The sequence below is a fragment of the Manis javanica genome, chromosome 8 (genome assembly GCF_040802235.1).
Source record: "Manis javanica isolate MJ-LG chromosome 8, MJ_LKY, whole genome shotgun sequence".
Classification (NCBI taxonomy): Eukaryota; Metazoa; Chordata; class Mammalia; order Pholidota; family Manidae; genus Manis; species Manis javanica.
Window position 1 is genome coordinate 53482864 of NC_133163.1, and position 24637 is coordinate 53507500.

At 34.8% G+C, this 24637-nt stretch overlaps 1 protein-coding gene across 9 annotated transcripts in view; it reads left to right on the plus strand.

Annotated features, from left to right (window-relative positions):
* The window catches only part of MIS18BP1 (MIS18 binding protein 1), a 39814-nt gene that overhangs the window by 13799 nt on the left and 1378 nt on the right, over window positions 1-24637 (plus strand). For all 9 annotated transcript variants that reach the window (XM_073211291.1, XM_073211293.1, XM_073211298.1 and 6 more), the window contains 11 exons: window positions 58-131; window positions 1805-1935; window positions 4215-4302; window positions 5273-5427; window positions 7763-7914; window positions 8406-8496; window positions 10433-11300; window positions 19514-19683; window positions 20290-20450; window positions 21747-21895; window positions 22959-23046. In XM_073211291.1, coding sequence (XP_073067392.1) covers window positions 58-131; window positions 1805-1935; window positions 4215-4302; window positions 5273-5427; window positions 7763-7914; window positions 8406-8496; window positions 10433-11300; window positions 19514-19683; window positions 20290-20450; window positions 21747-21895; window positions 22959-23046 — 2127 coding nt within the window. The remainder of the gene's footprint in view (window positions 1-57; window positions 132-1804; window positions 1936-4214; window positions 4303-5272; window positions 5428-7762; window positions 7915-8405; window positions 8497-10432; window positions 11301-19513; window positions 19684-20289; window positions 20451-21746; window positions 21896-22958; window positions 23047-24637) is intronic.

Below are 24637 nucleotides of genomic sequence, written 5' to 3' on the forward strand. Positions count from 1 at the left end.
TACTGGTTATGCTACAAGTAATACAGGAAATATTTACTTCATTTTATGCTTGATTAGGTAGTTCAGCTACAGGAATGGATGATTAAAATCATCAATGATAACACTGCTATATGTGTAGAAGGAAAATTGATGTAAGTAAAACATTTCAATATTATTTTAATAAAATTTAAAATAAAATACCTATGTATAAGAGCTTAAAAGAAAATATATGAGAAATAGCATCTTCCTACAAAACAAAGACTTTCTAATGAGGTTACAAACTGAAGGCAAAAAAGTAATAAAATTGCAGATCTTGGCTGTGTTGATTGTAACCAGCTTGCTTGTTTCTGCCTGTTAAGTCAAATTATTTTTAAAATAGTGATGGCTTAAATTTATATGCACAAGTGCCATATTTCTTTTAGAGGTTCTTATAAGTGGACTGGTATTATCTGCTTAATTATATGTGATTAGTTAATATTTACTACATGCATTTCAGTCCAGATTCTCTCATCTAAATTGGGACAACTAGATATAAGTTACTGATAACAGAAAAGGAATTAAAATTATTTAAAACTTTGTCATACAGCTACATACTAAGTAATCATTGGCACTTTCTGGTTCTCCCTAAAGCAAAAGCATCAGAAGGTAAGTGGGCTTTGCCTAATTCTGCCACTCTTATTAGCTCCATTTCCAGTTCTTCAAACCAATTTCTTAGTGATTAAAAAAAAATTTTTTTTAATTAAGGATTGTAATAAAACAAGACAGGATATGACTGTTTGAAATATTTACCTAGAAGTTTCTAAGTTGAGCATATAGAAATTAGTCTTGCCTACTCTATTTCTGTCAGCCTTGTGCCCATTTCCGTAATATCCAAGAGGCAGCTTGTGCCTTTGTGGAGTCCCATTGCTGTTAGTGGTTGAATGACATGGGCAAGTGACTTACTTTCTTTCAGTCTCAGTTTCTTCATCTGCGCAATGGTGATGTTACCTACCTTTTGAGTTATTCTGAGGTTTAAGTGAGTTAACATTTATAAGACATGAGAACAGTGCTTTTATAATGCTATTTAAATGTTGGTTAAATAAAGCAAAGCAAAAACAGAACAAGATGCATCATACTGTGTTAAAGTATGATGTATGGGTTTAGCCCCATTTGATCACATTAAAGAAACTTAGCTTTCTTATTACACAATTATTTATTACTAGTTATCTGACAAATTCAACATTTATCTTACACATCTTCATGTGTTCTATTTTGTATTTATCTGAGCTTCATTTTATGAAATAGGAAGAGTGGATTTATGGGTCAGTGATTTGATACTACAGCTTCTTCTTTACCAACTGGACCCTCCTTTAGGTACTTTCCAAAAGAGGAAAGTAAAAACATTAGGCTATATAGTGAGGATAAAAAAAAACACAAGATGAAATTGGTCCAAACTCCATAACTGCATGAAAGTTAACACAGTCTCGACCCTGAGGAAGGAGACAGGGAAGTCATTCTTCGGCATCAGTTAAGGTGGAGTTGTAAGCACTGTCAGCACCAGGTATTTAGAGAAGGCCCCTACTTCCCTTGCTAATGATATATTTTCATACTAGGGGTATAGTTTGGCCATAGTGTGGTACATACTCTGAGGATCACATTAGCCAAGCAATTGAGTTCTGCTACAATGGTTTGACTCTCAAATGTTTTATAACTAGATTAATAATGTTCTATAGCTGGAGCACAGTTATTAATTTTTTTAATAAATTTATATACTTATATATGTTCCTTGTGACTACTGGTAAAATGTGAATATTTTGGCATTGAGTAAGCAATTTTTTTCTTGTAGAGACATCACTAACATATATTGGCATAGTAATGCAATTATAGAACGGATTAAGCACAACAAACTTAGGACTTTATCAGGCAACATTTATATATTAAAAGGAATGATTGACCAGATTTCCATGAAAGAAGCAGGTAATGACTCATTAGTAATTGATAAATTATTTTAATAAGTGAAGCAATTAACCATACTTGTAACAGTAATATACATTTTTTTACTTTTAATTAAGTGATTTAAGATTATGAATCAGTTAAAACTAAATATTAAAACAGACTTGACCACATTATGTGGAACTATTATATGCATTGATCATTTTTCTCTAATTTAATCACCCTCATTGATGGTTTAAGTAAGTCCAGTGATTTTTAAAAATTCAAGTGAAATATTCCTTATTTGTGAAGAATTGCCTAATAAGAATATAATTTAGCTCCCTAGTTCCTCTCTTTGTTGAATCTGCCTGACATAATCCTGGTATAATCAAATTTTCTGCCTGTCCCTTAATACTTAGCTAATGTGGCTCAAGAAAAACACCTGGCAGTTTAAATTTATGATTACCAGCAACAAGTTGTGGTTGCTTAGTGCCACTTAGTATTCTATCACATGTCCCTAATCCATTCACTCTCCCATCCTCCTTGATGACTACTTCATACTTTTACAAATCTCCAATACCTCCTCCTTCCCCCTCTCAGGGAGAGGCCAAGAGGGAAGTGCCTGAGCAATAGGAACCATCAGAGGAGAACATCATCACCATATCTATTCACTGCTTGCATCTGTATCAGCTTTTATTATGGATGAGGTGTCCATGTTCCTGACTCTCTCAGCCTCTCTATTTGTACTCTAGCTCTCATTTTCCCTCTTCACTCAAGGGTATCACTCCAGTAATTCTCCCTTCGTCTATCAAAAAAAGTCCCTCTTTTAACCACACTTCTTTCAGCCACTATTGCTCTTATTTATAACAAAATAACTCAGAAAATTTATTGTATCTAATACCTCCTTACTTCTTCCCCATTTTTTTTCTTGAATTTACTTTAATCATGCTTTAATTCTTCAAGACAACCTATCGAAGTTACCAGTGGCCTCCCACATTACTGAATCCATTATACACTTAGTACAGATAATCACACCTACCTCCTTGAAATGCTTTCTTTACTTGGCTTTTAAAATACCATTATCCAATTTTCATGCTGCCTCACTCCCTGTTCTTTCTTTCTTTGTTTATATTTCTCTTCTTTACATCTAAATAATGGGATAGACTAGATCTCTTTCTACACCCAGTGTTCTGATTTCTTTTAGGTTTTGAATCTCATCTATATGGTGATAAGTGCCAAATCTATATATAACCAAGAATACTACCTTAGCCACTCAACTCATTTTCCATTTGTCCATTTAACATCTCCACTGAGACACCTATAGGCATCTCAAACTTAATATGCCTAAAACCTGATCTTCTTTCGTAAGTCTGCTTAGCCTACAGTCTTTCCATGCTTCCAGTACCTAACCAAAGTCCTTGGAAACATCATTAAATCCTTCGTTTCCCTCACACCCACATCTAGTGTGTCAGGGCATCCTATTGGCATTATCTCCATAATGTCTCCTGAACTCAGGTCTCTGCTGACCATTGTGGTTCAGACATAACTCATCTTACTGTTTCTCCCATTTGTACTTCCACAGACACTTCTCAAAATAGCAGCTAATACAGTCCTATTAAAGTAAGTCAAAACCTTTGACTTCTTTGCTCAGAATCTTCACAGCTTCCCATCTCACCCAAAGTAAATGGCTTCATGCATAAAATGACACCAAGGCCTTATAATCTCCCATGCTTCCCCACTGCCTCTATTAGGTAATAGAGTACCTGTCTGAGTAGCTTCTTAGCACTAGCCTCTCCTCTCTTCATTTCACCTATACTGATCTCTTTTTTTCTACAGATAGTCCAGGCAGACTCTTTTGTCTCATAGCCTTTTGCTATGTTCCTTCTGCTTCCAGGGTTTTAACCCCATACTGTCACATGATTCACTCCCTCTTATCTTTCAGGGGTTTACTCAAATGATGCCATTTCAGTGAGAACCTCTCTATCCTTTTTAAAAATGCAGCCTGCCCTGCTGCTTCTCTCTTAGCTTGAGCACAGTGGTATCCCTATCCCCCTTAACTGCATGATTTTTTTCCATAGCATAGATGGCCAGCTAACAAGCAAGTTATTTACCTCTTGTTTTGCTTTTTCTGTTTTACACTAGAAGGCAAGTTCCATCAAGTCAGGAATTTTTGTTTTGTTAACTTCTGACTTCTCCGTATCTATGACAGTGGTTGGCACATAGTAAACAATAAGTATATATTTTTTGAATGAGTCAATGAATAATGACATTTCTTTAAAATACTAGGCTTTTAGATAATCTTTTTTTTGTTTATCGTTAAATAGGATATCCAAATTATATCATAAGGAAGTTTATGTTTGGCTTTCCAGAAAAGTGGAAAGACTACATTGACAATTTTCTAGAGCAATTAAGGTAATGTACCTTTTCACTTTTTAAAAAACTTTATTGAAACATAATTAACATTTGGTAAAATGTACCCATTTTAGGTATAAAATTTGAGAGCTTTATATAGTATATATATAGTCACATAACCAATGTAGAGTGGTTTCAATTTCTTTTTTTTGGAAATAACAATTTTGAAGCTCTTTGATCTTATATTTTCAGAATCAGTAAGACTACTAGAATTTCTGTCACATGGAATAAATCTAAAAGGAAAAATGAAACCTTTGACATATTTCAAGGAGCATCCTCCTCTAATCACTTACCCTTTACAAGGCATGTAACTGTTAAACAGGAGTGTAAAGTTCTTGGTTCTTTTTTCTTTCATTCCCTCAGTAATTATTTCATTGTTACTGTCTCAGTAGACACTGTCAGCACTGAGAAAACAAAGAAGAATTTAATTCTTGCCCTTAAGGAACTCAGAAGGATACAGTGATTTAAGTTAATTTCTCACAGCACAATGTAATAACTTATAATAGCTGTTGGCAATTTTTTTCTGTAAAGGGCCAGGTAGTAAGTATTTCTAAGGGCATGCTGCCTCTAATGCAACTACTCAACTTGGCCTTTGTAGCAGAAAAGCAACCATAGATAGTACTTGAATGAATGTGGCTGTGTTTCAGTAAACTTTATTTCCAAAAGTAGGCATTTGACAGGATTTATTCTGTAGTTTTCTTATAGTATCAGGTGTTAAACAGTAGTGTATCAGCTTAAATAGGAAATACAAGAGCATAGAATAGGAAGCACTTACAAAGGTTATATTTGAGTCTTTTCACTTAAGATATTATACTTGAGTTCTTTGTTGGGGAAGGGGTGGAAGATTAAAGGTAAACTTTGCTAGAAGATGAGGCGGGGGCTTTATCTGAGAGTTTATTTGTAGGTTTAGTTTTTTGTTTTTATTTTTTGAGAACAAATATTAGAGGAGAAATGCCATCCTTAATTTCAGGGCTTGTGAAAATGAGGGAAAGGCCAGACAAAAGCAGAAAACTAGAAGATTTGTCTCTGATGTACAAAAATCAATGAAAAATGATGTAGGAGAAAACCAAACAGATGTCCTTCAAAGAGCCAGCACCACTTATGACCTTGACTGTGATCATTTGGGTATGTTTGCTCTTTTCTACTCCAGCATAGTGGTAAATTCTTAGAGGAGCCCTACATTTGTTTAATTATTACAATGTATGTAGTATTAAGCTCTTAACTTACACTGCCCTAAAATTCCTTCTGTTGACTACTTAAGGAGAAAAACTAGTCATAGTCAGCATTCAGCTTAGTTCATTAAGTGTAACTTTTAATCAGAATACCAAGGACACTGGTAAACATACCAGTGAATGATTATTGTTCTTTTAGTTTCCTAGCCACAAGATATTTAGGTCTCCAGCCCACCTCAGACCTGTATTAAAGATGCCTGTATTTGTACTAAATTTCATTCCTGTTAAGAGACAAAACCAGTTAGCTTTCATGGAGGAAATGGCATGTTTTTTGAATGATTATTGCTATAAAGGTAGCTGGCAGAACTGTTCTTTGTAAACTCTTTGCCAAAACTATAATCTGCCTCATATCCCACCACCCCTACAGAGAAGTATGAACATTAACTTATAGTCCTTTCCAGATAATACAGAGGAGTAAAAGTTGCTAGAATCTGTTATATAAATTTCTGCCAATTCTACCTTGACCTTGTAATGAAATGCTTTACAGAACTTAAAAGAGTTTAGTATTGCTTCTGCCAAATACATTGCACCATACTGGATTTACCAAATGTACCTGTATGCCACTCCCCGATCCCACTGCTCCCCACTTCCCTGTTCCCCTCTTCACTTTGAAACTTTGCTTATCCTCCCTAGTCAGAGAAGGAAATACATATGCAAATGACTACTTGCCCAGAGCTAGCGAATAGTCACTGTTTATTCCTTCACATCCGTTCCTTATTTTATCAAAAGTCATCCTATTTCCCATAAATTAACCATATTGATTATTGTCATGGCTAGACCGCCTTTAGTATTTCAGAGTCCTGGGGCTACAGCACCTAGTGTATACTTTTTTTACTCCTCAATTTTTAAATCCAAAAAGTATCTCTCACTTTCAATCATTTATTAATCTTCTTTAATCTTAGATCTTATCCTCTCCCTATCTGCCTTTTCCTTTTACTTAAAGCAGTTTTTCAGAAATTTGAACTAAAGAGTGAATATTATTGATAAAGTGTTTGAGAATACAAATGTAGAAAACTAAACTTTGGTAAACTATTCTACATGCCAGCTTTGTCCATAGGAAAATCATTAAAAAAAAATTTTAAAGCACCTTCCATAAGTTTGATCTGTGTCAGCTGTTAGGAACTTAGAGATGAGTAAAACAAGATGCCTTTCCCGTGGGAAGCACAGTATAGGTGAGATAGTACTATATTCTTGTATTCATCACTTTTCTAGTATGATTCATTAGATCTTAGTTTTATGAAATAGTTAAAACTCTGAATGTCCTCATATTAGTTTTTTGAGTGGTGGTGATTGGGACTCTTAATACTTCTGTTATCATAGTTATCATTACACTTTCCATGGTAAAACCACTAAAATAAAAACACATCTAACATTAAACAACTAAGGTTACGCAAAGTTGCCAACCAATGCTAATTTAAGGTGATAAGTGATTGTGTGTATATATTTTAATGATTTATCTAAAATGTCGTTTTGCATATTTAGTGCTATGATCTATATGTCTTTAGTATTGCTATTAAAGTACTTTATTTCTGTTACTACATTTAACCAGAGTATATTATAAATGATAGAATATCAGCTTCCTTCACTACTGTAATCTCAAGAGCTAGGATCATCCATTGTGCATCTTCAAATAGCTTTTAGAATAACAAAAATGTTTTTATAGTTTATGAGTCCTTTTTAACTTATCTAGAATATCAGCTCAATAACCATTTGCTGAACCTATAGTGTATACTATATAATTTGGTTTTGCTCAAAATTCTAATTAGCATACTTTAGCATAGTTAGCATTAGTGATATATTAGAGTATATAAACTAATTGGAACATAATTCCATATGCATACAAAAGCATAAAGAAAACAGAGTTTATTAGCTTTCTTTTTAGTTGATATGTAGATAAGATGAACAGGAATTTGTAATTACAAACTAGGTTAGCCTTACTATTTTGCCTTTAGATGTTGCAAATGAGAACCAAAGCAGGTGATAATTAGTAATATGGCTGTCCAGTGTTTCTTTGGTTTTTTTTTAAGAGAATAAAAATGATTTGAACAAAATATAGCCCTTTGCAGAGTGATTCTGTCCAAATAAAAATTGCTTTGTATCATAATCAAATTATAACAAATATTTGTGACATCAGATAGATATTTTTTTGTAAGTGAATTCTTTAATGTGGGATGGTGGCTTATGTTTCATAAAATCATTTATTGAAATCTCCATCTTTGTACTCACAGAACTGAAGAATAGTAAGCACAGTAGGTTGCCAGGAGCTACAGAATTAAATGTTTGCCATAGTAATCACCAAAATAAACCACCATTAAGACTCCGAGATGACCAAATAAGTAATACTATTCAAAATGGAGAAGAATATGACTTTTCTAATGAGGTAAACTTTTACTGTACCTCTTTGATGTGCGTCTTTGATGTGTAAAGGGGTGGTGTGTGATACTACTGAAAAGATTGGAACCAAATCAGAGATCACAGGTTTTACTTGTTAAGTATCAACTTTTCATTAGTTTTGACACTTCAGGTAAATGTGTTCCTATTTATTTTCCCAGTGACTCATTGGAAAAGTGCAGTTAACAATAACAAAAGTTTTAGCTCTTAGAGATAGGCTTAAATAAAGTTTATATATGAAAGCACTTGAAAAATTACGAGTATTAAATATAAATAAGTAAAGGAAATACATAGGACAGTAGATACTCACATGGTACTTCCAAAGCCCAAGCTCTGGCAAATGAGTTTTTGAATACCTCCACTAATGAAATTTGTAGTATAGGTACCTAGAAATGTGTATGCTTGATACATACTGTGGAAATGCTTGAGGTCATGTTTGTAGATAATAGTTGTTAAAATAAAAAGTTATTTGTTTTGAAGGAATTAACTGGGGAATATAAAAAGCTGTCAAAGAAACTCAAAAATTGTGGAAGAAGAACAAACAAAAGGATAAATAAAAGTCAGAAGCAAGGTAATATATGTTCGCTGGTTTTGTAATAAATAGAAGTTACTATCGAAATGTTTTTAATATAAAAGTGATCTCATCAATTTCTAAATCTAAAGTTACATATAACCAACTATTTCAGAGGTTATAAATATTTGACTATTTTTTACATGAAATTAGCATAATAAAATAATCCATTACTTCAAATATCACATTTAGTTACAGGTTTGCCTCCTTTAATCTATGTACTTAAAATAATTTTGTTTAAACCATCACAAAATTATACATCACTTATACTTATAGGAATATTTAGAACAAGAATAGTTTTATCAACTTAATACCAATAGTTTAGTTTAAGTGTAGATTTTCAGATTTTAAAGAGCCTTTTTTCTACACAGCAAGTTTGAAATTTCATGTTAAGTCCATCAGCTTATACCATTTTTTTCTATTTTATTTCTTCTTATAAGTGAAAAGAAATGAAAGTGAAGAGCATTTATAAGTGCTTAAAGAAGTAAAGGAGAAAGAAATAGTACTTAGATTACCAGGTTCATACAGTTTAAAGTTTCCATAATAGGTTGAATCTTTATTCAAATTATTTAATAAATTCAGAATAAACTGCTTTGTTCAAAATTAGAAAGTTCAAATTCTTCAGCTTGCCAGTTGAACATTTCAGTCAGATCTATGTGAGGACTTAGAACACTTCTCTCATAATATGAAGGTATATAATTGAGAAATCTTGTAGAAACTTTCTTGTTACTTTTGGTTAATACCACTTCTTTGTGAATTATATAAATTCACAGGCTTCTTTTCTCCCCAGCATTTGGTAGTACTCATCAGTCTTTCAGTCATTCACCTTGTAAAATGACACATAATATGTATAAGTTTTTGTAGTATTTCTTGATGATTGGTGTGATTTACAATTTGTGTATATTTATAATTACAGTTGGATAATTTAAAGTTATAAATTGATTTGGCTTCTGTTTTAAGTTTCAAATTGGAGAATTTCTCTCACTTTAACCTCCTTTCTTTAGTGACACAGTATAATAAAGATTCCCAAGTTCTATGTTGGTTTTTATCCCATGATGCTACATGGAGATTTTGGGAGTTCAGCAAAAGTGCATCTCTTTGGCCACGATCAGGAATGAGAATGGGGCCATGGAGATGGAGTTCCACATTCTTCTAACTCCCTCAACTAGGACAGCTTCTATTTCATATATCACATACATAGTAAGGTTTTAGCAACCCTTGCTGTACTCTTATGCCTCCTAAATGTTTTTACCTCCAAAGACTTGACTTAACAAATGTTTGTTTAGCCTCTACTGTATATGTTAAAGACTCTATATTAATGCCAGCAAAAAAATACTAAAAATGAACACAACATTCTTACCGTTAAAGATTTTCTAGTTGAAGAAAGGACAATTGTGTAATTATAATCAGGGCACATTGTGAAACATGGTATATTTTAAAGTATACTGGAAATTTGAAGGAGAGCTTTCATTCAGGGACAGAGAATCAAGACAAAGTTTATAGAGTACGTGGGTTAGAGAGTAGAACTGAAGCTGGTAGTGATTTGTTTTATAAATGAGTGAAGGAAACTTTCCAGGTAGAGGAATGACAATGAAAGTTGAGACTCAAGAAAATTTGAGAAACAGTGGTATAATAGACATTAAAATATGGTTGGGATATGAGTACATTGAGAGAACCATACTACGAAAGGCCAGGCAGAGGAGCTTTTATGTACACTTAAGTAGACTGTGAGAAGTCATGGACAGGTTGTATATATATTTACAGTTGAAGGGACAGTGATCTGAACAGACCAGTGCTTCAGGAAAATTACTGTGACAGTAATGTATAAAGTGAAGTTTGTGGGAACACAGTATACTTTGTTGGTAAAAAAATGTTTCCTATATTTTGTGGCTAATTTGTGATTTTTGATCTTTGGTTTTATCTTATGAAATTAAAGAGAGAACTGAAGAGTCGAGTGTACCCATTGACATTCTGACCTCAAGAGAACAGTTTTTCTCAGATGAAGAAAGAAAATACATGGCTGTTAAACAGAAGGAAGCTTATATTTTAGTGACACCACTGAAATCTAAAAAAATGATAGAGCAAAAATGCATGAAATATAATCTGTCCTCTGGCACCATTAAAGCAGTAACAGATTTTGCATTGCCAAAGCATCAAAAAGAAAGCAAGTCAGACTTTAATGAAACTAAAAGTTCAATCAATAAGCCCACAAAGACTTCAGAAAATACCTTTGAGTATAATGTGGGTCATAAAAGTAAGAATAAGGAAGATTGCAGTGAATGTGATTTACTTACTGTCAACCAGAAAATAGAAATATGTAGCCCTGAAAAGGAACAAACAGTCACCTCTGACTTTAAGAAAGATACAAGATTGTTATCAAAATTGAAAATTGAAAATAAAGGAACTATGTCATTTTACAAGCATCAGCCTTCATCAGATTTGTGTAGTGAAGAAAGTGAAACAGAAAAGGAAATGAGAAGGAAAGCTGGGATTGTTAAGAAAACCAGAACAAGAAATACCAAAGAAACAGTGGCTCCGCTGAGAAAAAGCACAAGAAACACAACAAGGAAAATCCCAGGGATTTCTGAATCTGAAACTGAAGAAAGTGAAAATGAATTTCATATCAAACAGAAGAAAGCTAGATGTTCTGCTAAAGAAAATTTTCATAAATATGGTATTAGAAATGAATTTCCAATTATTGAGGTGATGGGATCTGATAAGACAAACAGGCATTTCTTAAAAAGTTTAACTGGTTTAATTCAGGATGAGGAATGGAATGAAAAAGAATTACAGAGACTTCATTGGTAAGTAGTCAGTTTTGACTTTGAAATATCTAGAGTGGCAACAAAATGGTTAAAGACATAAAAACTATAATAAGTCTTTGATCGAATGACTTCTAATCATTAATGTGGAAGATGTCACCCAAAAAACACATGGAGAGAAATTACAATTTATACAGAGAATGGAGGAAGAGTACAGATAGCCTCTAAGTTGGTACTTTGCAGCCCTTTCTGCTGCCTATAAGTGAGGAAAGCAAAAGTGCCCTTTTCATTTACTATTTCAAAACACCCCTCTCCCCAGAAAAAGGTAACTATGTGAGAGCGATGGATATGTTAATTTGATTGTGGTAATCATTTCACAGTGTATATGTACATCAAATGATTTCACATATCATTGATACATGTCACAAATGATCATATATCATTGATCACATGGGACACTTCAAATATGTAATTTTTATTTTTCAATTATACCTCAGTAAAGCAGGGAAAAAATATTTCAACATAGACAAATGCTCTCTCACAGCTTCCCATTTTAAGAAATATTTTACAACTAAATTGACTATTATAAAACCTTAAAGCTGAATTCCAACTTGTAGATTAATACAGTTCTTCCCCCTTATAGAAAAGAAAATAGTCTCAAAAGTTAGATGATTTGTCATAGGTTTAATAATGCTACTGTTAAATTAGGTATGATAAGAATTGGATTCGGCTATAAAGACTTGACAAGCAATTTCAGTGGTACAATGTATTAGAAGCCAGATCATAGTTGAACAATGAAGAATAAATGTAAGGACAACCTAGGTGGATAGCACAAGAAACTTGGCAATGATGGGGAACAGAACTGCACAGGTAATAGAAGAGAGTGTGAAGATAATAGATAATGTGTGTTTCGTTGCCTGTTTATTTGTAAGATGACTGATGCCAGAAATGGCAGTATGTTGAATGGAAATGGATCTAGTAAAAAGAAAGGAAGATATAATTGATAAAAGACAAAAGGATAACATAGAGACACATCACACTAAGTATTCCACTTCCTTGTGTACCACCCTAACCTTGTAACATTTGAAATTCTTTTCCAAATCTACCTTCTTGAAATAGTCTTCCTAAGGCATCTTTGTGCCATTATACTCTTTTTTTCAATTTCCAAATCATCCTTTGTCTTGTTTTCAGGTAGAGAAGGCAATTTTCCTTTCACTCTTCTGAGTTCTTGTTTTTGGCTACTTTCTTGTTATAATGTACCTCTCAGTTATCTTTTCATCCCAAAATTCTAACTTTCCACTTTGTACAAGGACTCCCAAAATGTATGTCTGGTTCTGAATTATTGTATTTAGGTTTGTGTTTCCCTTTGCTTGCTGGTCATTTATACAAAAATCTCACCTACAGCTCTAACTTACTTATTTAATACATCAAAAACCAACTTATTTCCCCCTGCCTGTCCATTTTAACTGACAATTACTGTTTCTGCAAATGTAATTCTTTCAGTCAACTAGGTTTAAACTCTTTGTCATTATTGATTTTTAAAATCTTATTAGTTTCCAAGGAGCTATAGATTCTTCCACAGGATAATTCCATCTTCAGCTTTTTTCTTGACACTACTTGAACTATGGGAGTAGCCTCGTATCTATCTGTACTTTGGTTTTTTCATCTGTGTAATCTGTTTTATGCATTTCCAGATTAGTCTTAATATATAATTGTGGTTGTAACATATCAAAAGCTTTCATTGCATTCTTACTAAATCTTCAAATTACATATTCCTCTGCCTTGGATTGAGACATGATATTTTGACCTATATTAACCTCTCTAGCTGTATCCCCCATCATTTTCTTGTAATGAAGGTTCTCAACCTTTGCTGTATATTCACACCATTTAAGGAGATTCTTAAATGCCTTGAACTGTAAAGGTTCCAATTTTCAGTAAGATGGTATAAGCATACTCTACTTTGTTTCTTCTGCCATGCATCTTTAAGAGCTGGGCAGAATGCATTGAGCAGCTTTTTATTAACCCAAGAAGGTAAATAGTAGCAGATCTTCTGGAGAAGACTAGAATTTTGAGTACCACTAAACTGGCAGTGAATTCTAGTTTTTCCTCTGGTGTCCCCAGAGGTAGACTCATGGCCACCTAAAACCTGGAAGTGGGCATTGAGCCATGATAAAGAGAATTCAAAGAGACGCCCTCCAGTTCTGGCTTGAGGAGGAAAAAAGACTACTAACACTCAGAAGCATTAGAAATGCCCCAGTTCTCTTCTTTTCCTTTTTCGTCTACTCTAGTTCTGCATGGGTGGAAATCATAGCACCAGTTGGGGCCCACACACATACCAAAATCTCCCAAAGTGGGAAACCTTACTCTCTATTCAGAGGAGTAGAGGTCTCAAGAGAATGGAGCAAATAAATGATGTTGCATTTTTCTCTTTCTGACCTTTCTGCTTGGCACTGGAGAAAGATGGCAATTTTATGAAATGTACAACAGAGATGGATAACTAAAGCCTGAGCTTTCTGCCAGAAAACCAAAAACAGGAACTTTAGGTAACCAAAAATTTTATTTTTGGAGGGACTAGGGAAAGCAACCCTATAAAGTTGATGAATTTGGGCTCACTCCTGATTTGCACATATGATAATCTGATCCTAACAACATTCCCAATACTGAGAAATGAACTAAGAGCTAGACCACCACTGAGTTTCCAGGCCAGCCTCTCAGTGTCCCACACACAGGATATCATAAGAACACTGCAAAGCTTTAAAAATGGAAGCAACTTTTAGTTGAAACTACAATCAGAGAAGACTGATTAGAATTTCTAGCTCAGGTTACAACCAAGTCAGTTGCCTGCTAAAACAAAAATATTAACATCCTCCATAGGATATAAGCAAGACCTGGGGTTTTATATTATTTCAGAATGGCTAGGAAATAATACAAAATTACTCAGCATATGAAAAAATAGGAAAATTTCAACAAATGTCAGTCCTGAAATGACACAAATGTTGGCATTTTCTGACAAGATTATAAAGCAAGTATATAAAAATGCTCCAGGAACTGAGAGCAAACATTCTTGAATAGAAATTTAGAAATCAAGAACAAGGAAGAATCAAATGGAAATTTTAGAGTTGAAAAATAAGAGAATCAAACTCACTTGATAGGTTCAATAGCAGAATAGAAATGACAGGAAAGAAATGAAAAATATGGAGAATGACAGGAAAAAATGAAAAACAGCAAAAGAAATAACTACATTCTATTGAAATACCCTATATGGCAGGCTTGGGTTTGGGCTATGCTTCTCTAGTTTTTTCAAAGCTCTGACCTGCAGCCATTCCTTTTAAGTTTATATACCGTGAATATGAACTATTTTCTATTCCATAACTATATGTTGTGTTCCCTCATTTCCTTCCCAATATTTGAATTGAAATCTTCATGGGTAGAGTCCATTAATTATTTGCTTGCTTTACTTGCTTGAATATTTGCTGCAAGCTCCTCAAGTGATTCTTTTAGTTGAAGTATCATAGATAGACAATCTTATGTTGGTTTCAAATATACAACACAGTGATTCAACAGTTACCCGTATTAAATCATCACCCCCCTCTAGTTACTGTCAACATAGAACAATGTTACAGAATCACTTACAGTATTCTCCATGCTGTACTACTCTCCCCATGACCAACTTACATTGTGATTGTGAATTATTATGCTCTTTATCCCGCTTACCCCAAACCCTTTGTAACGACTAGTCACTTCTCAGTGTCTATGAGTCTACTGCTGTTTTTGTTCCTTCTGTTTTGTTTTTGTATACCACAAATAAGTAACATCATATGGTATTTGTGTTTCTCCACCTGGCTTATTTTTCTGAGCCTAATAACCTCTAGATCCATTCATGTTGTTGCAGATGGCAGGATTTCTTTTCTTTTTATGACTGAATAAAATTTCATTGTGTAATGTACCACATCGTTATTATTTATATATTTTAGACACTTAGGTTGCTTCTATATACTGGCTATTGCAAATAGTGCGGCGATCAACATAGGGGTGCTTATGTCTTTTTGAATCTGTGATCTTATTTTTTCAGGTAACTTCCAAGGAGTGGAATTCCTGGGTCAAATGGTATTTCTATTTTTAGTTTTTTGATGAACATCCATACTGCTCTTCCCAGTGATTGCACCAATTTACATTCCCACCAACAGTGTAGGAAGGATACCCTTTCTCCACATCCTCTCCAGCATTTGTTATTTCTTGTCTTCTGAATAGTGGCCATCCTTACTGCTGTGAGGTGACATCTCATTGTGCTTTTAATTTGCATTTCCCTGATGATTAGTTATGTGGAGCATCTTTTCATGTGTCTGTTGGCCATTTGTATTTCTTCTTTGGAGAACTGTCTGCTCAGTGACTCTGCTCATTTTTTAATTGGATTATTTGCTTTTGGTTTGTTGAGGTGCGTGTGCTCTTTATATATTTTGGATGTCACCCTTTATAGGATCTGTCATTTATGAATATATTCTCCCATACTGTAGGATGCCTTTTTGTTCTATTGGTGGTATCCTTTGCTGTACAGAAGCATTTCAGCTTGATATAGTCCCACTTGTTCATTTTTGCTTTTGTTTCCCTTGCCCGGAGAGATATGTTCATGAAGAATTCGCTCATGTTTATGTCCAAGAGATTTTTGCCTATGTTTTTTTCTAAGACTTATGGTTTCATGACTTAACATTCAGGTCTTCAATCCATTTTGAATTTACTTTTGTGTATGGGATTAGACAATGACCCACTTTCATTCTCTTACATGTAGCTGTCCAGTTTTGCCAACCCTGGCTGTTGAAGAGGCTGTCATTTCCCCATTATATGTACATGGCTCTTTTATCGTATATTAATTGACCACATATGTTTGGGTTAATGTCTGGAGTCTCTATTCTGTTCCACTGGTCTGTGGCTCTGTTCTTGTACCAATACCAAATTGTCTTGATTACTATGGCTTTGTAGTAGAGCTTGAAGTTGGGGAGCAAGATCCCCCCCTTTATTCTTCCTTCTCAGGATTGCTTTGGCTATTCAGGGTCTTTAGTGGTTCCATATGAATTTTTTAGCAGTATTTGTACCAGTTTGTTGAAGAATGTTGTTGGTATTTTGATAGGAATTGTATTGAATCTATAGATTGCTTTGGGCAGGATGGCCATTTTGACAATATTAATTCTTCCTAGCCAAGAGCATGGGATGAGTTTCCATTTGTTAGTGCCCCCTTTCTCTTAAGAGGGTCTTGTAGTTTTCAGGGTATATGTCTTTCACTTCCTTGGTTAGGTTTATTCCTAGGTATTTTATTCTTTTTGATGCAAATTGTGAATGGAATTATCTTCCTGACTTCTCTTTCTATTAGTTTATTGTTAGTGTATAGGAAAGCGACAGATTTCTGTGTACTAATTTTGTATCCTGCAACTTTGCTAAATTCAGATATTAGTTCCAGTAGTAGTAGTTTTGGAGTGGAGTCTTTAGGGATTTTTATGTACAATATCATGTCATCTGCAAATAGTGACAGTTTGACTCTTATTTACCAATCTGGATGCCTTGTATTTCTTTGTTTTCTCTGATTGCCATGGCTAGGAGCTCCAGTACTATGTTGAATAACACTGGGGAGAGTGGGAATCCTGTCTTGTTCCCGATCTTAGAGGAAATGCTTTCAGCTTCTCGCTGTTAAGTATGATGTTGGCTGTGGGTTTATCATATATGGCCTTTATTATGTTGAGGTACTTGCCCCGTATACCCATTTTTTGGTTGTTGAGTTTTTATCATGAATGGATGTTGAATTTTGTCCAATGCTTTCAGCGTCTATGGAGATGATCATGTGGTTTTTTGTCCTTCTTTTTGTTGATGTGGTGGATGATGTTGATGGATTTTTGAATGTACTATCCTTGCATCCCTGACATGAATCCCACTTGGTCATGGTGTATGATCTTGATGCATTTTTGAATTCGGTTTGCTAATATTTTGTTGAGTATTTTTGCATCTATGTTCATCAGGGATATTGGTCTGTAATTTTCTTTTTTGGTGGGGTCTTTGCCTGGTTTTGGTATTAGGGTGATGTTGACTTCATAGAGTAAGTTTGGAAGTATTCTCTCCTCTTCTATTTTTTGGAAAACTTTAAGGAGAATGTGTATTATGTCCTCTCTGTATGTCTGATAAAATTCCGTGGTAAATCCATCTGGCCCCGGGGTTTTGCTCTTGGGTAGTTTTTGGATTACCAATTCAATTTTGTTGCTAGTCACTGGTCTGCTTAGATGTTCTGTTTCTTCCTGGGTCAGCCTTGGAAGGTGTTATTTTTCTAGGAAGTTGTCCATTTCTTCTAGGTTTTCCAGCTTGTTAACATATAGATTCTCATAGTATTCTCAAATGATTCTTTGTATTTCTGTGGGGTCCATCGTGATTTTTCCTTTCTCGTTTCTGATTCTGTTGATGTATGTAGATTCTCTTTCTCTTAATAAGTCTGGCTAGGGGCTTGTCTATTTTATTTTCTCAAAGAACCAGCTCTTGGTTTCATTGATTTTTTTTCTATTGTCTATTCTTCTGATAGCCTGATGGGTTTTCCTTTGTAGGTGACCTTTTTTCTCTCTCTGGCTGCCTTTAATACTCTGTCCTTGTCCTTGATCTTTGCCATTTTAATTATTATGTGTCTTGGTGTTGTCCTCCTTGGGTTCCTTTTGTTGGGAGATCTGTGGGCTTCCATGGTCTGAGAGACTGTTTCCTCCCCTGGTTTGGGGAAGTTTTCAGTAATTATTTCTTCAAAGACACTTTCTATCCCTTTTTCTCTCTCTTCTTCTGGTACCCCTATAACGCAAATATTGTTCCATTTGGTCATACATTCTCTTAATATTCTTTCATTCCTGGAGATCCTTTTATCTCTCTCTGCTTCAGCTTCTCTGTGTTCCTGTTCTCTCATTTCTATTCCATTAATGGCCTCTTGCACCTCATCCAGTCTGCTCTTAAGTCCTTCCAGAGATTGTTTTCTGTATTCTCCCTCCTAACTTGATCCGTTAGCTCTTGCGTATTTCTCTGAAGATCAATCAGTATGGTTATGACCTTTATTTTGAATTCTTTTTTAGGAAGATAGGTTAAATCTATCTCCCCAGGCTCTCTCTCAGGGGTTGTCTGGGTTATTCAGGACTGGATCAAATTATTCTGCCTTTTCATGGTGATAGAGGTAGTCGTGGGCAGTTGGCATGTGTGTCAGCTGGGAGAACAAAGTCCCTTCCTGCTTGCTCGTCACCTTGCCCTTCTCTGCTGCCTGTGCCAGTTACATGCACATGGGCAGCAGCTTCCAGTTTTATTTCCTCAGCCGCCATGGGTGGGGCAGCTGTTGGGGCAGCCCAGAGCCCTGTGGGGAGTGGCAGGCGCTCTGGGTGTGCAGAGGAGGCTTCAGAGCTGCGCTGTCACCCACGGGGTTAGGGCGACCAGAGTTCCTCGGGATTCCCAGCCTGCTAGGCTGAGTGTGTTGGGGCGATTCCGTCCAGCTGTGGAGGTCCTGTCCCTTTAAGACTTTCAAAAAGCACTTGCTTTTCTTTTGTCCCAGGGGTGCCGGCTGCGGGAACCCACTTGCAGGTTTTACTGTTCCGTTTCCCTAATATCCAACACACCATGCACTGTGTGTCTGTGCTCCTGGTGCAGATGACTAGGGCTGGGTATTTAGCAGTCCTGGGCTCCTGCTTCCTCTCCTGGCTTTTGTCCTGTATCTTCTGGTCTCTCTTTTAGGATTAGCTGTATTTGTTGTATTTTCAAAAATATATATGATTTTGGGAAGAGATTTCCACTGCTCTACTCACGCCACCATCTTGGCTCCTCCCCGAACATACCTCTTTTAGGTAAAGATTAATAACCTGGAGTATATAGGAATTAAGAGCTTATCTTCCAATGTACTTAACACCAGTACGATTTGAGTAACAGTCAAGAAAAGATAGCCCAATGTTAAGAGTCCCCCAAAATATCAGATGATTTATTGGTTGGACTTAGGAAAATGTAAAAAGATGTGATAATTTTTCAGGTGCCATGGAGTACAACAAAATAGAAGGCATCTACTAGACATATATAATTACATCTTCATATTTAAGCACTCGAGTACGTTATTGAGTGCATGGAATAGTATCTTCTTTCCAAACATCTAGAATGATTTTGGTAAAATTAACAAGTTCAATAAATCTCATTAATTTAGTGGTATGCATTCAGGACATTTATTATTACTGATTTAAATTTCTTAAACTGGTTTTGGTCTTTTCTAGTGCTTTTGCATCTCTTCCAAAGCACAAACCTGGTTTTTGGTCAGATGTAGCTATGGCTGTAGGTTCTCGATCTGCTGAAGAATGCCAGAGAAGATACATGGAAGACCCCCGAGGAAGAGGATCCCAGAAGCATGTCACTGAGAAAAAGCCAGTCAATCCCAAAGGCCAAGGTAGTAACCTTTGTAGCAAGTAGTTTTTTCCTAATTCTCTGTATCAGTTTCTAATTACTCACTAGATGTATTTTATATTTATCTGTGCATTACTGTAGATATTTAAGTATCTGTTATTGTCTGAGCATCTAATTTGAGGCCACTTAGGTAGGTCTCCCTAGTAATTCATAATAAAACTCCAAATAAATTTAGCTTTCATAGTTTCCAGGAGTACACACTCCTGCCAAGGGTTTATGCTCAAGTCCTGTACTAAGCTTTAGGGAGTATACAGTATATCCATCCTAATTCAATAAGATTTATATTTTAGCAAAGTCAATCAATTAGGCATTCAGCAAGAGGAGTGTGAGAGTAACCTTTCTCACAGGGTAAAGACCTTTTCAACCTCACCCTGTATAACCTTATAGTTTCTCCATGAGTGTCTTGCAGGCATATCATATTGCACAGATAGATCCCAGTGTAAAATAGACTTAGAGACTGAGTGTTAATAACAGAAGCTGAGTCTACTTAATATGAATACACAAATTATATTTTGCAAAGGCTTTTAACTTTATACAGCAGTTATTATAAATGACCAGATCCTTACCAAATGTTTTGCTGACTCTTAAGGTAATATAGGTGATGCTGATAAAAATCAGACTATTAAGATAACTGCCAAAGTGGGAACTCTTAAAAGGAAGCAGCAGATGAGGGATTTTCTGGAACAGTTACCAAAAGATGACCATGATGATTTTTTCAGTACAACACCTCTGCAGAATCAACGAGTACTGGTAAGAGTCTTAAATGCATGAAGTCATTGTCTTCTTTATATTGGCTTTTTATCTTACATTTTATGTATGGTTAATGTTCACATAATATTTGAGCCAAGAATTAATGGCCTCTAAGAGGCAACCAATGTATAGTATAGAAAACAACCTGCTAGTGTAAACCTTCTCATCGGTGTTTAGAGTCTGCCCTTCAATAGGATTCAAAGGTATGTTTGTAGAAAACCCAGAAGTAGGCAAAACATATATATTGAAAATCTCATATCCAATGAGGCAAAAGTTTTTTAAAAAGGTGGTAAGATTACTACATACTGTGTAATAAATTCAGGGGAGGGGTTAAATGACAGCACAAGACTGACAAGACTTGAACATATACAAGAATTATAACTAAAAATTTAAGTGATTGGAATAAAATATTTGCAAAAATAAAGCCAATAATATTTATGATATGAAGAACTTGTTCAGATGTTACTAGAATAGTAAAAAGTGCCTGCACAGGTTATCAAGGGAGGTATTTTAAAGGAGCCATTGGATGCTCTGTATTCTCTGCACAACCACCATGGTCCCTTAGGGATTTTTAACCCTTTAATTTATTATACCATCATTTCAGGTTCTATATATAAGTTTGGCTTAAATGCAATAGTAGCAACATTTTAAAACAAAGATAGTAAAAAAAAAAAATAGAAGTAAAGTAGTTCATTTTCTGTGTCATAGTCCACTTTCTCTTAAAGTAGAATCTTAATTAAGGATTGAGTTATTATTATTAGAAATACATACACACAAAAGTTTAATACTGCTTGAACTCCTATTAAATGCCAAGCATAATAGTAAATGAATTATAGTTTTGCTTTGTCCTGTCTATACAGAGGTCAGCAAACTATGACCCAATGGCCGAGTCTGGCATTACCACCTTTTATCACAAACAAAACTGTACTGGAACACAGCCATGCCCAATGTTTACATGTGGCTATGTCTGTTTTCACGCTACAGCAGCAGAGTTGAGTATTTGGGACAGAATGTATGGACCGCAAAGTCTAAAATGTTTACTACTTGACTCTTACACAAAAAACATTTGCTGGCTCCTGGTCTATACAATTTTGAGAAATAGGTGCCATTGTCTCCATTTTACACAACAAAAACTAAGTTCTTTTTTTTAAGGCTAAGGCTCTGTTCTCTACCTAATATTTTTAGTTATTCAGTGGGAAAATTACAAAGAAAATAAACAACTTATAGCTCACCAAAAAACATTTGGAGAAATTCATTTTTAGGGGTGCCTGCTTTTAATAAATACTTGCTTTCTAGTTGCCAAGTTTTCAGGACAGTCAAGAAGAAAATGATATTCTGCCAGATATGGACAGAAATCCAACAACTCCATCATCAGTGATCTTTCCATTGGCAAAAACTCCTCAGTGTCATCATGTCAGCCCTGGCATGCTAGCTTCTATAAATAGGTAAATATGCATACGATACTGTAATTCTCTAAATCAGCACTTAACATTTCATGAGTTGAAGAGAATAGATGTCAGTAATGAATCATCACTGTAAAAAAAATCAAGTAAGAATAGTTCCTACAAGTCAAGGATGGACAGATCCAGAAAGTAGGGGTATTATTAGTATAAAAACACAGCTCACAGCTACATCAGGATAAATTCCAAGTGGAGCAAAGTTTTGCAGGTAAAATATTAAATAATAACATAAACCTGAAGAAACTTTGGAGAATAATTTTATACTCTTAGATGAATGTGATGCAAGAACCAGAGCCACTAACAGAAAAACTAAGATAAAGTCAACCATATAAAAAATTAACTTTTACCTGGCATCAACCAACAATCAAGATGAGTAACAATTTGAGAAAAGAATATATGGAAGTCATCAGAGGAAAAAGGCTAATTTCCCTGATACAGCATTCCTACAAATTAGCAAGAAAAGAAAAGCTTTTCTTGTGCATTACTAGTGAGAAGGTGAATTAGTACAGTTTCTTCAGGCAGCAATTTCGGTATCTATCAAAACTATAAATATACATGCTCTTTGACCTAGCAGTCCTGTTTCTAGAGTAATGACAGTATAGCTTATTCTTTGCAGTATGGTTTATAATGGCAAAAGACTGGAAACAATTCAAATGGCCATCTGTAGGGACTAATCCAGTAGTTTCTAATATATTATGTGTTACCATTTGTATAAATAGGGTCTGTGTGTTTATGTATATTCTTGTATACAGATACACATATTACATAACTGCTTTTATTTGATTAAATATCTCAAGGATACATAAGTTACTGAAAACACTGGTGATACCTAGGGGGAGAGGAACTAAGATAGTTTGGGACAAGTAAGAGAGAGAGTTTGAATTTTGAACTATGTGAATATAGGAACTATTTGAAATATAAATTGAGTAAAGAAAAAATAGGGGTGACCAAGAATCAGATGTCACAGAGAAACATTAGAAAGTGTAAGTATGAGGCCTGAAAATATGCTATGGTAATGTTAACTTGAAATTATTTTGTATTCAAACAGGGCTGATTGTGATAAATATGTTTTTCGTATGCAAAAAACGCATAAAAGTAAAGGTGGTATTGTCTGGGGCAATGTCAGGAAAAAAGCAGTAAGTATTTTATTCATTTATTCAATACATATCTATTAAATAACTATAATATATGGCAAATTGTGGGAGTTATAAGTTACATACCAGTACCTGCCCTCAAGGTGCTTGCAGCCTAATGAGTAAATTATGAGGCCATAGGTGAGTTATGAGACTACAGATGATAGGTCACAGACTGAAGCATTTGAGCAAGGTGAGAAATGCGTTAACATTTTCTTTGGAGGAGTCAGGGAGGGTGAGAAAAAATATACAGGTCAGGGGAGGATATTTGAGGTAAGACACAAAACCATAATATCTGTTCATGATTGGGGAATATAACTGAGTCATGATTGTCATAGAATAAGAAATTTCATCAGATCCCATGTAGGTTCAAAATAGTTCCAAAGTTTTCAGATTCAGCTACTTTTAAGAAAGTATATATATATTCTTTTTTATATATACCAACATTTAAAATCTAACTAACTTTTGACTCAAAATTTTGACTCAAAGTTGTTATAACAGAATATCTATATCCCTTTAAGAAAAGATCAGAATTTTTTATCCTCTTGAATTAGTTTTTAAATTTCTAATTCCTGATTTTAATTTGGACAACTTATATTCAGATAAAAGTACAAGTATTCCAAAAGAGCTACTAATTCACCTCACTTTGCTTTAAAGTAAATAGCTAATCTTAGAAAATGGTAATTTATTGGGGTACAATAGGGGTCCACCTTATCCCGTGGAGTATATTCCTTTTGGAAGATGTTGTCTTGGCAAATGTTGTCTCAAGCTTTAAAGTGCACAGGAGTCACCTAGGGATCTTGTTGAACCCCAGATTCTGACCCAGGAGATTTGAGGTGCTGCATTTTCAACAAGCTCCAGGTGATGACCACTCTGTTGATTCATGGACCATACTGAGTAGTGGCAGTATGAACTTTTTCTATCTGTAATGGGCCCTTCCTATTTCTCTGTATCTCTTGACATCATCTTAACTACTTCCAAACTTTTGTCTTTCTTAATAGGTAGTAATCTAAGGAATTTGCCAGACTGTACTATCTTGTGATTTAGCCCTAGCCCCATTTTTTGTAGCCAATGTGTGAGGATAAAAAAGCAAAGGATTTAGGGTTAAAAGTTCTGATTTCAGGGTCTGACTCCCCATACCAGCTTTATGATAAGGCAAGCTACTTGTGCTTTCTAATCTTATTTTATCCCTGTGTGGTATGTAGGGATCATGATATTAATTTATCTCACTGAATGATACTGAGGACTAATAATATAATAGTGTTTTGACTCATTTCACAGGAAGAAAAACATTTACATCACAATCTTATAAGCACAAATTTGTATTTGAAAAGTTTCTTTCAACAGTACTTACCCTTAGTATTGTGGGTATACTCTGTCATATTTTCTTTTCTGTTCTATTCCTTTTCATGTTTTGAAGACAGTCAGCCATGCCCAATAGTTTAAAAAGCACTAATGTATATACACATGCACTGTACACTTAAAACTCACCACATAAATTACCATTTTATCCAAGAATTTAAGGTACAGAGAATTTAAATTTTGCTAGTGTAATGTAATAAAGTAAGTACTTAGAAGATTTTTGGCAACTTTC